At 38.0% G+C, this 16489-nt stretch overlaps 1 protein-coding gene across 7 annotated transcripts in view; it reads right to left on the bottom strand.

Moving 5' to 3' along the window:
• The window catches only part of OPA1 (OPA1 mitochondrial dynamin like GTPase), a 52950-nt gene that overhangs the window by 4294 nt on the left and 32167 nt on the right, over positions 1–16489 (bottom strand). For all 7 annotated transcript variants that reach the window (XM_041475644.1, XM_041475638.1, XM_041475639.1 and 4 more), the window contains 2 exons: positions 15289–15382; positions 14860–14970 (listed from right to left, as the gene is read on the bottom strand). In XM_041475644.1, coding sequence (XP_041331578.1) covers positions 14860–14970; positions 15289–15382 — 205 coding nt within the window. The remainder of the gene's footprint in view (positions 1–14859; positions 14971–15288; positions 15383–16489) is intronic.

The following is a 16489-nucleotide window of genomic DNA, read 5'->3' as shown; positions in this document are numbered from 1 at the left end:
GAAGATTACAGTCAGTGTGAGGGCAAAAGCTGTACCTTGGCAAATAAGAAACAGCAGTAGCTGATTTTTACCAGGTTAAAAAAAAATTAACTCTGATTTAGTTCAGTAGAAACCTTGAAAGCCATCAATGGAAAAAAAGGCAGTCCTATGATCATTTCTCCTTACTGAGCACATGCAAACTGTTTTCACTACTATATTTTTAAATGAAAAAAAGAATAGGCATTGCATGCCAGTATATAAACCTCTAGTGTATAGAAAATATTTCTATGGCATTAATTCAGGTAACTTAATTAATTAACTTAATTAGCTCAGCTTCCAATACTGTTGCTCAATGAATGTTTACAAAATCAGCCTTTGAAATAATGTTCTACTATTTTGGACAGAAATAACTTATTCTTTGACCTCACTATGCTGCATGGTGCTTTGACCAACCTGGAAGGTGCCCCTGACCATGGCAGAGAAGTTGCAACGAGATGATCTTTACTGTCCCTTCCTACCCCAAATATTTTATAATGATTCTGGGTTTGGAAATTATAATCCTGGACCCTGCTCTCCAAAATGAACAGCAGCTGCCTGTGATAACTGGAAATGAGATCTCGCAACTCGGAAGATCTCTTTATGTTGTACTTTCAGTGGTTTTCTGTGGCACCTTTTTTCCCAATTGCAACATGTTTTCCCAAGTGTGTTCTTTGTATTGATCAAGCCATTAGACCCAGTGAAAGCAGGCAGATTTAGCAGTATTAAATGCAAGTATTTTCCTTTCTCAACCTCTTGCTAATGAAATATTCCAGCTCTGCAAATTAATAGCATCAGCAAAACCCTGTAATTATTATTTCACCCTTAAAAAAAGGTTTGTGCCAACAAATCTATTCTAATTTTCTGATTAAGGCATATTAAAATAACAGGATAGTAAATATGTATTCCACCAGAATATACTGAATCAGCTGTGTTTGCTTAGAGAACACGTATACTAAAATTGACTGCATACTACGAGCACTTTATTAGTTTTTATACTTGGACTGAATTGAAATGATTACTTAACTGTAGTAATTATGAGGTCTTGAGGTAATTTAATACTTTGAAATAATATGCTGGCTATTCTTAAAAAAGAACAGCTACAATGAGTGCCAAATAGCTGCAATTATTCATGCTATGCCCTGTATTTTTAGCCATGGTAAAGCCTTTTGCAGCAGCAGATCTCAGGCAACCTGTAACACTCTTCTGCAAGTCCATTCTGTAGCTCAGAGAAGCAGTCTGCTGAACTGGGTCACTTTTGAAACAGGCTGAGGGCAGAGTTATGCATTTACACAACACTCATCTTAATAAACTAGTAAATATAAGTGCTTGGAGAGAATTCTAATGGAGGAGTGCAAGTGCAGGCACTGCAGTTCTGGGGTAACTGTGCAGTTACATCAGCACCATGTGACTTTGTATGTGGAACAACTATTCATTCCCACAATTCAATAATCAGATGCTACCCAGCTTTAGGGAAAGTGAAATGCACAAGCTCTGTACCCACATTTATAGGGTTTTGACTGACACTTAGATCAAGCTATCAGTGTTTGTAACAATTTTTACTTGTAAATTACAATGACTGTTCTGAGGAATGCATGCCAAACACAGAAAAGCATCTGTGTTTCAGGTAAGAATACTTACTGCAGAAGTAAATTTTGGGGTAGACAAAAAGTGACCTGTTGCTCTATGTCTTGTGATACTGTGTTTTTCCAAGGTTAAGTAAACCACAGATTAAAAGCATTCAGCTTGCTAGCAAATTACTTCTGTAACTGGTTGAACTACCCAAGCTCTTTTATACAATGCTCCCATGTCACAAAAGGGACTTTAACAAAAGTGCTACACTTATCACAAGGTACTGTGTAAGTTTTAATACATATTTACACTGGATTCTAGAAAGACAATGTGCTCTTTGCTAGCTCTAATGCAGACCTGAAGTTACAAATAAGCAATTCTTCCAGCACCTGTTAAACACTGATCAAAAATCAAATTAAATCAATGAAGAATAACTGTAACTAAACCCTTGTTTCCATCTTAGAACAGTAAAATTCACAGGCCTAGGAGCCATGAATAGTTATTCTATTTCCCATTTGCCCCATGTTTACCTAAAAGATAAGCTGGTTCATACATCAACTCATTATGCCTCTTGATCTGGTCATGAATATTCCCATAATCCTTCCTCCATATCCCATAAAACTTCACTGACAGAATGAGGAAATTCTTTATTCAGATGTCTTGAGATCCTCATTCATGCTTAGTCTCTCCTTATCTCCATATGAAATGATATTGCTACCCGCTCATTTTCTTTTCATTAATCCTGTGATCCCAAATCTAAAAGGCTCAAAACCAGACTAATTGAACGGTAATGAGGATTTGGAATACACTGTGAATGCAGAAATACGCAGGCACAGATAGAGTTTGCTTTTCCTACTATCATAACCTGGCCAGAAGGGAAGCCCCCTGAAATGTTCAGTTTTACAAGGAAGGTTTGCTTTCTGATTGCTGCCTGAGATGCCTAAGCTTAGCTAGCTAGCAATAAACAGTGCTAACATGAAACAGCTGAAGCAAGTTATCAAGCAAATCTCCTGATGTAAGGCCAAATAATCCTAAATAAGAAACACAAATTACTATTTCAAACACACTCCTAGAGGCAAGAAAAGGTTTTCTTATATTTTCCAGTTGTGTTAATTGGTTTACTAAGAGATGTGGCCTCTGTTCACAAAACCTGTCTTGCTTATCGTTCTGAAGACAAATTTATTTTGAGACATTCAAATACATATTTACCTGTAAAGAATCAATAATTTTAGCACAGAATTTAAAAGATGTTCATGTCTGTCTGTGCCAGAGCACTTTGGGCAAATCAAAAAGCTTTCCCTTCCCAATTACAAATGTGCACATATGATATCAAATTTTAACTGCAGCAACAAAATGAATTCTAAGATCTTTCTGGACACAAATCCATTTTTATTTTGTACTTTGATGAAACTACAGTATGAAATGACTACAAAAATATGTTAACATCTTATTATAAATCCTCCTGTTCTACATTAAACTGACTTCTAGCTCCAACTCATGTTTACATGGCTTTGATATTTGAAAGCTCATGGTTGTTGCTCCTTTTGCTCTGTATTGTGTTTAGACTTGAGTTCTCCCCTTCCCTTTTTTACTTTTTTTTCCCATCTTCCTTCCTTTCTTAATCCCTTCCTTGCCTATAAACATTCTCACTGCTTGCTGTGGTACTTCTATGTTATGGTTAGTTAACCACAAAGGCAGAAATTTGGAATTTACTGCTGTGAATGCATCATCTTTCCTCTAGTAAAAAGGAAAGCCCTGTCAGTCAGAATTCATCACAATGCCCACAAATACAGCATTAAAACTAGAGATGTCAATCCAAAGTTTTCTACTGAAAGCTGATTTTTACCTTAGGGCTATCTAAGACACAAACTCCATAGTTGTATAAACCCCTATAAACAGTCAGGTGGACAAGGGGGGAGGGAGGAATCATCTCTTTGGAGTTCAGCCTTTTGTGCCAAATTCCTTGATTTTCTAAGGGCCATGTGAAAGCTTTAGTTCTTGTTAAAATGGTATGAGATAGCACCCTCCCAGGCACTCCAAATAATGCCTCACAAAGCAGACTTCCCAGCCACAGTTACCTGCAGCAACACGCTTACTCATGCTTCATGCAAACACTGCCATAATTCCCTGATCACTGCAAGGTCATGTCCTGCTGAATTTTAGAAAATCCTTTGAAACTACCTATCACATTTTTTGCCAGTTTCCTCTTGTTCACATACTATATTTTCCTCTGGATAAGACTGAGAGGAAAGCTAAAGTTTTAAGGGGGAAGAAGGAAAAAAAAGGCAAAACCACCCAGGATGTCCTTAAAGAGACAGAACATAATTTGTCAGCTGCAAAGACAGATTTATAAGTAGAGGGCCCCCTCTGTTCCTTTAAGGCTGCAAAACAGATGGGAAGTGAATGGACAGTCAAAGGGTCAAGAAAACACATGGGAGGTGCTGCTTGTATGCTGTATGTATGTTCCCAGCAAAAGAAAGAGGTCAAGATTGTAACTGCATGGTTGGGTGCTGGAAAGGTCTTTTCTTTAAGCTGTTACAAAGACAAACGCTGTTCTTCATCCTGCTGTCAAACCGCTATAAATATTGTTTGTCAAGAGAGTTTCAGCAGCTAAAAGTTTTTTCAAAAAAAAGCTGAGCAGGAGGATGAATCATGTGAATGATTCTTAAACAATTAGCTCATTAGTGTAATAAAAGCACTGCAGAATCCTGAAAAGTTTAAATGGAATTTATAATAGTTCATTTAGTAAATCCATGAATCATTAAGAATATACAGCCTTTAAAATGCAAGCTTGCAGAACGTAGCTGGCATGGTCATTAGCTACCAGTAGTTAGACTGAATGAAGATGCCAACTGATGTTGCATGGTAGTACCTGTCTTTTAATGTTATATTTTTAATATGTGTTGCAGTCTATCAGGACATTTAAATTTGCATTCAGTTTGATCTCCTTTTGCAGGTCTATAACAGGAGAAAACATCAAGGAGCCTGTTTCCTACAAAGATACAGTTTTGTTTGCTCTGTTGTAGGCAAATCCATCTCTTAAACAGGAACAGATCACCTCCAAGTTGTATATTTAGCCTGATGTAGAAACATAATAAAATCAAGAAAAAATTCTTAGACAGAAAAAAACCCCAAGTCACAGCTGCCATCACTGAAGTTACTTTGTTGCAAGTATTACTATCATATGAATTATTAATCTCTTCATAGCACACCTGAACAAAGCTGTCAGCTGCCTGTATGAAACAGTATTACCTTTATTTCACACTAAAGATAAACAGGCAGCAGCAGAAGCAGCTTGTCTGGAAACACTTCAGCTATTTTTGCAAGCTACTAAGCACTGCAACAATTATTTTAGCATTACTAACAATGATCTTCAGCCCCAGAAATGGGAACTGTGTATTATGCTGTGCAATTACTAGATTACTAATCAATGTCTTGATCTATAGCTGCTCCAGATTTATTGGCGAGAGATCTCAGTTTAACAAAACAGTTTTGGCCACACATTTGCCCCCTCTTTGGTGGAACAGAAGAACAGAACAGAAGCTGGCTGAGCTTAGAGCAATCCCTGGGGCTCCTCAGGCTGGTGAGCATGAAATCCTGTCTCTGACAGAGCATTTCAGAACTGAGCTATGAGGCTAAAGCAAAACTGACAATTATGTAGACTACTGACTTTATATAACAGACATTTCCATGAGCTATTCATCCTCATGGAAATCCTGCTTGTCTACAAAAGGAAACAAAATATTACCAAACTGTGATGTGAGGTCACAAACTATTTCTACTCTGCCATTGAGGTTAGCCTATTGTACCAGTGATCATTACGCTGTATTAAGTTGCAAGTTTATAAGAGTCACAAGGTCTGCAATATCAAGGTAGGACTTGGGCATCTCTCAGTCATCTGTCTCCATCTCAGAATTTTTAATTAAAACTGCTCTAATAACTCAGTCTTTCAACAGAACTTAACTGTGTTGCTTACTGGACAGCTGGAAAGAGCACAGTAGCAGAATGACACGGCAACCTTATAAAACAATCTCATACTCTGAATCAGACTTACAGATACAGGAAGATTGAACTTCCAAATCAAAACATGATGAATCAGAACATGGTGATGCTCATTATTTAGTGTGCAAATAGTGAAAAGCATAGAGGCAAATCAGAAATACTACCCAATGATTCATGCAGTAACAAAAGACAAACTTTTCCTTATGCAGAAAGGATATACACAGCGATGAAGATAAACTACTTATGTAAAGGCTACTGTAACCTTAAGGCTATAAAACTGTAAAGACTTTAACATAGAAAATAACTGATATATTTTTGGGTGTTTCTCCACCCAAATGAAAGCATACTCAGTAATTCGTTAGATAATGAAGTAACATGCCTTCAGGACTATTTAAGTTAAAGTGTCTCTAGAATATGGCAGAAAATGAAATTGGTGATTAGATGAATTTTTAGATTATAACACTTAATAGTCAGAAATTTAAATCCTCATATCCAAATGGTTCTATTATTTTTTCTTTGCTATCATTCCTATGGGCAAAGTGGAGTCTACTACAACTGACAATGTGCAACATACATGACAGTGACCTCTCCAGCTTTTGGAAATGGCAATGTTACATTCCACAGCTCCATACTACTTTAGAACAAAAGCATATATTGGTCCATTTACAAGCTTGTAATTTATACCAATAGTAAATCTCTTCATGATAAGTTAATCTCTCCATGATAAGTACTTAAATTTTGATTAATAAGTACCCTCACAAGGAACCAGTGCTGAAGAGAAAATAGCTTCCAATTAGATGTTTTGATCCTTGCATCATTCAGAAAATTTTAGCAAAAAAATAAATTCAGCAGACAACACCACAATGACCCTCAAGTACAAGAGACATGGGTCTAGAGAAAGATTAATAGGCATTAAACATGTCATTATTCATGTAGCAGTTTATCACTATTTTTCAATGTCAACTTTAAGTGATAGGCTTCTTTTAGTCATTGACAAATGTGGTGAACTTTGTAAGGATCCGTTTTAGGACCTGGACATCAGTGCCTAACTCTTCATCAATAACTAAGAAATCACAGCAGACAGGCTTTGGTCATCTGGGATTCTTAAGTTAAGTAAACCATCACTCCATCACAGGATGTCTGCAAGTGATGTATGTTCTCCCTTGAGGATTACTTCCCTCTGTGAGAAGATGCAGCTTTCTAAAGCACTTTCTGCCATGACACAAAGCAGGAACTACCTTATCTGCACTTTGACACACAGACCATCCTACACATTCCTCTCGTTTTAATTCATTAGTTTCATGCTGCTGCCCCAAAACTCAAGAGAAAAAAAACAAACCTGAATCTGAACATTTAACCAGTGTCTTTCACATCAAAGTACACTTGGCTTGGGTGAATTTCTTAAATTATCTACAGGGAATTAAAAACATGATAGTCACGCAAAAATAATTAATTTGCATCCTCACAGGAAGCTTGCAAGTCTACTGTGAGATATTGCTTGGGTTCAAACTTAGGGGAAATCAAAGACACGACCATACAGACCGATTCCAAGCACACTGTCCCCAAGTTCCTGTGTCACAGAGCACCAGGACCTCTACAGAGCTCAAAGGGAGCACAGGAGTCATGCTGCCACCAGCACACTGGTGACACCAGCACAAGCCTGAACTCGTTAAGAAACAGACAGCCCACACTTTGTGATTGATTGAGATTTGGGCAGAAACGAATGTGCTCTAAATGACAAGCAGCCCCTGATAAGACACAGGCCACACCAATGTCCTCAGGGAAGCTGCTGGCAGGGGACTGTGAAGACAGCAGCTCCCTGCACATGCTTAACAGAAGTTGGAGATCTGTTTGGTGATTCCCAGAGGGAAATGGCTGCTGTGCATCTCTCTGGATAGAAGGCCACACTACCTTCCAGGTAATGATCTACCAGCCCAGGATGAGATGAGCGAGTGCTCCTCACTGCTATGACCAGGTGAAAGGAGAATGAGATCAAAGCGAGACTGCTGACACCTCTGGAATTGTCTTACAACTACCAAGTAACCATATTTTTACTTAAATAGCTTCTAAAACTCCAATATTTAGGCACTGTGGAAGAAATAAGAGCACAAAATAACCCTAATTAACCAGATTCTAATAAAATTACTCCTCCATTTGCATTTCTTAAGATGCTTTCCTCTTTACTATATCTGTCTTTGGGCAACAAGGGTGACATTTGGGCACTACCTTCAAATATCCTGAAAATTATACCTTTTTTCTGTATCTTGTAAACATTGAAAAACACACTGGTTCTGATCAAAGAACTACTAACCACTGCCTTTTGAGCTGTTTTGTCTGCCTCTAGTTTCTACAGGAAAATTACCTATGATCTGCTTATTTGAGAGATCTTTCCCCCTACAGCTGAGCTTTGCCCCTATGAAACACTGTGACCTTTTTAAAAAAAAGTTAAAGCTCATAATAGAAGAGCAAATGGAAGCAAAGGCTTTAGAAAGCCAAGTCAAAGCCTGATTTTAAGGAGCACACGTAATCAACAATGTCATGAAGGATAGAGGTCAAATCAAAACACGATTGGCAGTCATCTGAAGGAACTGAAATTTAATTAGGCTACAGTAATGACCACAGTACAGGATTACTTTCACACAACATTTTTGTTCTACAGCTAACAGCAATGAAAGAAAAAATGTAACCATGGAGCAAGTAATTATATGCAAGTACTCTTCACAGACTTTATCCCCAACTTTGAATAAATGCATAACAAAAAAGGGGACTCACTTGGATTAAAACCAGTTTGTTACACTGAACAGACACAACAGAACCCACTCGGCTTAGCCAAATCACAGAAACTTCAGGTCCTGAGTCAGCAACTTGCATATGGAAGTGCCAACCTTAGCTTTCTAACTCCATCAAAATGGCAAGTTTATTATATGACTATATGATATTAAATCATTCATGCTTCAAGTTGGCAAATGGCTTACATTCAACAAGAGAAAAAAATAAATAAAAAATTTAATGCTGTGACTGCAAAGCAATGACTTTAGATATAAAACTTGAAAGTATTTCACTGTAACTCTGGTTTAGTTTTTATATGCTTTAGTCTTTACAAGAAAATAATTAAGTTCTGCAAACTATTACATTTCATAGCTTACAAACCTATGACAGAATTGAAACAAATGGCCCTAAGCTGTATTTTCTTCATGTGAGGGCTTACTCCTCAAATGTTTCAAAAAGCTTTTGTGCAGAACAAAGTCTCAGCTAGCTCACGACACCTGTACAGGTGTCAGCATTACTGACAAATGAACTTGGGGGCTGATCCATTCACATTCATTCCTAGCAATTTCAGAATCAAGTTTCCACAGGCATTCCCACCTCCTGCCAATGACTCTCCCATGCACATGGTTTTACTTATAATTTGGTGAAGAACTGGGTTTTCATTTCCAGCTTGTGAGGACACAGGACATTGGATGAATAGTGTGCTGACCTATGAAAGATGCTTTGTATGTACTATGTTTTGTTTATCCTGTGGCTTTGCAACATTCATAGTTTTGCTGTCCAAAAGGAGAAGAAATAAATGAAGATAGGACATATGTATTTCGTTTTGGTCTGTGAGATTTTAACTCTCGGGAAGTGAATGGCAAAGCTCCTGCTGCCTGCCTGAAACTTGGATTCACCTGAAGCATTCAACATCCATGTGCACCATCTAGCAGGCTTTAGGTGCCACTGCAACAGGGAGAGATGACACTTAGCTTTAGGATAAGACACTGGAAGATCCACTTCCTTTCTGAAATGATTAAAGGATTCAATTCCTAACAGTCTTTTCTTAATAAAGCTTACTAAACTTGTAATTTCCATGCAGTTACTAACCAGAAACGTGCAGCTGAGAAAAAAAAATGACCGTCCTTTACAATCTTCATAAATAACATGTCATGCAAACAAACCAGAAAACGTCGAGAGGGAGTGGAGAACAAGAGGGACAGGGACAGGCAAGCGCATCTTGCTGCCGGCGGCGGGAGGAGAGCCCCGGGAGGAGCCCCGGGAGGAGCGCCCCGGGAGGAGAGCCCCGGGAGGAGCCCCGGGAGGGGAGCCCCGGGAGGAGCCCCGCGCTCCCTCCGCGGCCGCTCAGCGCCACCGCGCGCTCGGCACCGGCACCGCCGGGGCTCGCCGCAAGCGCTCCGGCCCCGCGGAGAAACACAGCACGGCCGGCACCGAGAGATCCTGCGAGCAGCGAGCCACTTCTCCCAAGTGTTTTACTGGGAACTCAACGTTTTCAACAATTACCATGTTATAAACTGATTTATCCACGTGCTACCAGGTATTTCCGCTGAAATTACTAGTCTGTCATTTGTGTTAAAAATAAAACAGCAGAAAATGCATTAATCATGTTGAAATTCAAGTCTTTCACCTAGGTATTATTTTCCTTTAAAAAAAGTATTGCCCAATACTGAAGGACATATTTAATACAGTTCTAGGGAAGGTGTGACTTCAAATATTGTCTTTTATAAACAACCAAGCAAGCTGCCATTTAAAACATACAAAACATTTAAAACCTTCAGTAATGTCAGAGGCAGCCTGCATGAATATTCAATATAATTCACTTTGGAAAGTTAAACACAATTACTGGAGAAAACAGTAGGAACTTGCGAATACTGCAAGTGTTCACTGATAAAATTAAAGGATATATATTGACTCATCAATTTTCAAAGGTACTGTAGAAATAAATGGTAATTAATATCTAAAAAAAAGAGCAAGTGGAAAAGATTTGTGTAGAGGTACACACACTTGTGTGTAACAGCTGCAGGAATTCGAAGGGACTGACTTGCCACCATGAGATTTTCCCTCCAGCCCAAAGCAGTGACTTAAAGCCTGCAAAACAAACAGTGCAGTCTTGCCAAGAGGCTTTTCTGTGAAATTCTTCTTTTAAAATATTAATGTTTACCATTGTACTTTTAGCTCCTTCTATCCCATTTTACTTCTTATGGAACACAGCACATTTAAGATACTGATGTAGCTAAGCAAATACTTAGTTGTGTGAAATATAAATTTCAAATCAAAGTATTTTGTCCATCAGCAATGAGCACAATCAAGATGCAGGTGCCAACTGGAAAGTAAATGTGATTCCTCCTATTTCTGGTGAAGCTATCCAAGTCAGGGCTGTTTTCCCCAAATGGCAGACAACTTTGGTGAAGAACTTCAATAAAAATAATGCCCCAGAGTTGTGAGGGAGGTTGTGAATAACTGCATGAAAACAGGTTCCTATCAACTGTTCAATAAGCCTACAGTACCCAGTTAGGCATGTAAGAGACATAGCAAATTACTCTTGTTTCTGAATCCTCATAATAAAAAACCAATTAACATATCTCAACTGTACCTACAGTTTTAAAATGTGACACGAAAAGGAAAATATCATGGCTGTTACTTTTCACACAATAACTTGAGAGTTGTAGCAGATAGACCACTGCAGCATCAGCTCACTATTCAGTAACTGGCAAAAGAGAAAAAAGACTACAAGGAATTACTGTAAAAAGACCAGAATAAAACCCAGAAAGCACCAGAGCACAGGTGTATAAATCCATAACGTAGATACATTTCAAATATTTTGTGCAAGGTCTGCTCTTTCACCTCAAAAAGTGTTTAGTGGAACTAAGAAAGAGGAGAAGAGTGGCAAGGCTGACTGAAATCAGGAAAAAACGTCCATGCAAAGAGCAGCTACACTGACTTTTCAAGTCAGAAAAAAGAACATCAAGTGCAGGTAGCATACTTGTCTGTGAAGTCATGAATGGCAAAAAAATGAAAAGAAAAAGATTACTGAATGTTTTTCACAGTGCAAGAATTAAGGAGAACCAAATGAAACTGGCAGGTGGCTCAGAAACAAACAAAAGGAAGTACTTTTTCTCACAATGTGTAGTTGAACCCTGGAACTAATTGCCACAGGATGTTGCAGATGCCAAAGTTTACATGAGTTCAAAAAGCAATTAGAGAAATTCACAGGAGGAAAAAAAAACCTCCATGAATGCCTATTAATCACAAAGATATTACCTCAGGATTAGGAAATCTTGGAACCACGGATTGTGGGCTGCTGTGAGAGCATAACAGGCAAGTACTACTGTATGCTTATGCTGTTCCCACGCCTGCTCACTGCCAGGACTCTGGGACACATCAACCACAGGTGTATCTTTCACTACAAGCATTCTTACAGAGTGATTGCATTTTTAGGACATTTTTGGAGTCAATTTTCCCAATTCAGCTATTCATATTCTCCTCTGCCCCTTTTTGCACCTCATGATCCTTTCTTCCCAAAGGACTCTAATTCCAGGGCTTCTTTATTTCCATAAACTTAGTAACCATTTACTGGTAAAAGTACCATGACAATACTTATGTTAACGAGTACATTTATGTTACATTTAAAGCATATTTTTGAAGGAAAAGCAACCTTCAGTATTTAAAAAAATTAACGATTTGTTTCAAAGATCTGTTTACACTCTTTAAAATAGCTAGAATAAAACTTGAGATATGAACAGTAAGAAGCAGCAAGATTCAGGGCATAAATGTCAGATAAAGAATATTCTTGTATAGGATTAAAGTATCATTCAAGGCTGTAGAATACAGACAACAAAACCTCCTCAGGTAAGTTTTGAGTCCTGTATGAGCCCCCATCATGAGACTCGGTCACCCATGTTAGTAATAGCCATTAACCAGTATCCTGAATAAACAATAGAACACTTTCAGTGCTTCAGCATTAAAAGACTAATAAAACAGCAGTGAGACAGTGTTCCCATATAATCAGCATCAAGAGGAGTCATCCCAACCTCAGGTGTATAAATAATTTACATTTGCAAGTAGAGTTTCTAATCAGGAAGTGAATCCCAGCCCCGTATTTACAAATTTAGACTGGAAATTAGAAGTCTATTTGTAACCACCAGAAGAATGACATCCTGGAACACGTTTTCAGTGTCAATAGTGAGCCCCAACAAGTAACTGATTTGAAGACAGAGCTCAAGATATTCGAATCAGCTGGGTTATATAAACACAGCTGCATGGAATAGAGAGACTGCACTTTGTGACTCAGGAGATCACTTCCCTTCCTAATTAAAATACCAATACTTTATGAACGTGTGTCACAAGAGTCAGGATTCTCCTTTAGGAGAGTCCTGAACTTTACTAAGTGCTACTAGAATGAAATTACAGCTATCTGAGAGTTCAATGCTCTATGCTATAAAAATCTATCTCAAGGGTATAAAAAAACGCTCTGCACCATAGAAAAGCATTCTATTCAGCAAGGGAAATGCAAAGAAACCCCCTTTTCGAGACATATTCCCATAAAAATCACTTGGCAATAAAAGCATGCAGAAAGAACACAGCTGATCTGAGTACAGAGCTAAGCAGTGGTAGTTTTAAAATCTTCCCACAGGTACAATAAAGCAGAACATGTCATCATACATTGTTTTGTACTGAGTAACAATTATTTCTTTAGAATAATGTGTGGGGGATCTATGACCTCCCAAATTTAAAGAAATACAGTGCCGTGACATGTTTTTGCTACACAGTAATTTATGAAATGCAAACCATACACTTAAAGCATTTATACCAGTGCACTGACACCTCAGGTTATGAACACACACAGGCTGCTCCTACAGGTCTAGTCTTAGTTTACAAAATAATGACCTCAGCTGCCACTGCTTTGAAATGGGAGCCTATTGCTGAGGCTGGGGAAAAGCAAAGTTGACAATACAAAAATTCTAAGTCAATTTCAGTGCAAAATAAAGACATGTTAATTTAAACATCATGGGCATGTTAGGGTCTTTTAATTTTGTTTTAAAACACGGAATCCTTGAGGGTAAATCAAAACCACCAAGGTTCACTCTATACCAGTGTTTGTGCAGGAAAAAAATCAAAAAAATCAGCATCCAGCATCAAAGCAAGCAGCACTGCTTGAAAAAGAGAACTTCCTCAATAAAAGTCTACATCCTACTATGTAGCTACCACTTGTTTTACCTCAACATATATAGAGAGGAGGAGAACCTCTTACACTGTAAAACCTGCTCTACCTACTCTAAAAGACTGTTTACATAAAGGTTGATGCAGGATTTCAAAAGCCACACAGGATGTTTGGAAAAAATTATGTACCTATCATGAAAATTATACAGGCATAGCACCTGTTTCAGAGATCAGTCAAGAAAACCTAGGCAATTTGCCCTAGATCACCAAAACTCCTACTCACAATTCCGAAATATTACATTTTCTAAAGGAAAACAAACACAATTCACTGGGATTTCAGTAACAATACTTCCAATAAGTATTTTCAGTGTAGCCAAACGAGCATTATTAAAAAGAAATACTTAGATTTTGAGTTTATTTTAAGCAAAACATTTACTTTTTATTACATTTTGGATGTAAAATATGAAAAATATGATTCATACTTCGATAACTAACAGCTATGGCAGAATTCTCTGTCCTGCTGAACCCTGTATATAAGAACTTTCCTAATTACTTAGTTAATTGAAAGAAAAAACACTGATCACAATATTCATTTATTCTGAATTAAATATCCTAAGTCATATTTTAAGACAAAAATTAGTTTCTACATCAAACACAAAATAGAGATCTAAGAAGAATGGTCACCTGTGATGTGAACATGCAGGTGTTTATGTAACTACAGGAACTTCATTTATCACTAGGTTTTTTTTCTTTTCCCTTTTGCACAGCACTGTTTTTTCCCCTCCCAGACCAGGTGCACAGCTGGGGTTTAAGTGGAAGTCTCACAGAATGGCAGAATGCTGCCAAAAAAACAACGGTATGTGTGCAAGACAAGGTCCATCAGCTAAAAGTCAGTCTAAACCCTATTGGGTGTGCAGGCAGACAACAGGAGACAACCTCAACCTGGACTACCACCTTAAAAACTTTCACTGTTTAAAATCTTATTATATTAATCATAAAACCCTAATGGTTTTTGAGCACTTTTTGAGCTACCCAGAGCATTAAACTACTGTAATCCCTCTGGAAGGGGAATCTCCCTTTAAATATTACTCTGTATTAACTACATTTTTTCAATACATTTATATAAGTGAAGTGACATCTAGTGTAAATTATATTATCACACTATACTACCCATGTCCACCTTAGAATCAGTAGACCATATTTAAGAAAAAATCTGTATGATATTAAATAAATGCCAGCACACGAACAACCCACATCACACTGAATATTCTCAAGGACAGTGGTACAATTTGCTTCATTTCAAGCTCATTCCAAAACACTGTAGGAGTGGGTACTTACTGAGATCTTCTGCAAGCTGGACTCTCTTGCCAGTTAGGAGCATCACCTTCTTTTCATTGTCTTCAGCAAAATCTTCAAGCACTTCCTTTACATTCTTCTCCAAGCGCCTTACTGGAAAAAAATAAAGCAACAAAGCAATCAAAAAAAAGTAAGTGGCAACACTTTTGCAACTCCAGTGACCTAAGGACAGAATTTTGGGAAGGTCTGCTGAACATACAATATGTATTACCATACTTATTAATCTGATAGGAAGAAAAGAAAATTTCTGAACACAGAAGCCCTTTCTTTAGGCCATTAAGAATGGAAATTCTTTGAAAAAGATTTTTAAATTTCAAAGGGTATTTCCCCTCTAAGCAAAATTGTTACTGGATGACTTTTTTAGAAGGAGACAATTTTTTGTTTCAAACCTTTCCACTGAGTGAGCCTTACCTTCAGTGTTGGTGAGCTGCTGCCTCAGGGTATTTGCTGTAATGGCCAGCATTCGCTGTATTCGCCAGAAGAGGACAATGTCATTACATTCAAGCTGGAATGACAGAACTTGTGGTGTCAGACCCCTGATGTCCAGTGAACATCCCACACACACAAGAATCTCTTGACACTTTCAGCAGCAACTGTAACCTCATGTATATATATCCAGACCTTGCACAAAAATCCCACAGAATTACTGGTATAGGTAACAAGGAAACACAGCAAAAGTACTTCACAAGAACCACATCAGCCTTATTTAACACACTGCATCACCTTCATGTCTGCTATTTTCAACAGAAAGAGCTGAATCATGGGAAACCATGGGAAAACAATTTGCACACACTTTATGCAGGCTGGGGAATGTAACCTGATGCTCACTGGAACACCACTGCTGGTAGCAAATACACTGAGAGACAACAGCTGAGCTCCAGACTGTGCCTCCCTGCATGACAAATGCTTCTGAAGACAGCGCTGAGCCAAGGGCTGTATTTGTTAACAACAGAAGAGACAGTTTCTACACCTGCAAGGATGGCAGGAGGGAGCATTAAGTTCACATTAGGGCACCTTAAAAAAGACAGGAACATGACTAGGAGTTTAAGTGTCATGAAGAGGTAGCTCTCCATATTGTGATCTCCTTCTCTCTTACAGGCAAAGGTATTTCTAAAGTAACAAAGATTTCTCGCTTCATAGCTCATTAAGAGAAAAAGTGAGGAGCTCTACCTTTCCAGTAATTTCTCTTTGATTTAAAACATAATGGTAAGAAAACAGTGTATTCTTTGAATGATTTGATGCATACTGTCATTTCTTGCACAAGCTTGGGTTCACAAAACTGGAAAAGTTATTTATAAAGACCTGTTTGGAAACTTCATAGCTGTTCATTTTTTCCCCCAGTGATCACACATGGTTCGAAGCATTAACTATAAACATTTACTGACCATAGTCTTCCTATAAATCCATAGGGATATTTTCTAATTTGTTTTATAAGTAAAGCAAATTACTATCAATGGGAAAGCAGGATAAATGGCTATCAAAAACATATCAATAGCTGTACACTGCTGGCTTTAACTGTGCATTTTCAATACACATCCATTAGAAACAGATGTTTAGGTCATGGCTGATACCTAGTGGTCATTTTACATAATTACCACCAGGGTGGCATTTT

The sequence above is a fragment of the Pyrgilauda ruficollis genome, unplaced genomic scaffold, assembly GCF_017590135.1.
Source record: "Pyrgilauda ruficollis isolate IOZ18807 unplaced genomic scaffold, ASM1759013v1 scaffold36, whole genome shotgun sequence".
Taxonomy (NCBI): Eukaryota; Metazoa; Chordata; class Aves; order Passeriformes; family Passeridae; genus Pyrgilauda; species Pyrgilauda ruficollis.
This window is presented reverse-complemented; position numbering and strand designations above follow the sequence as displayed.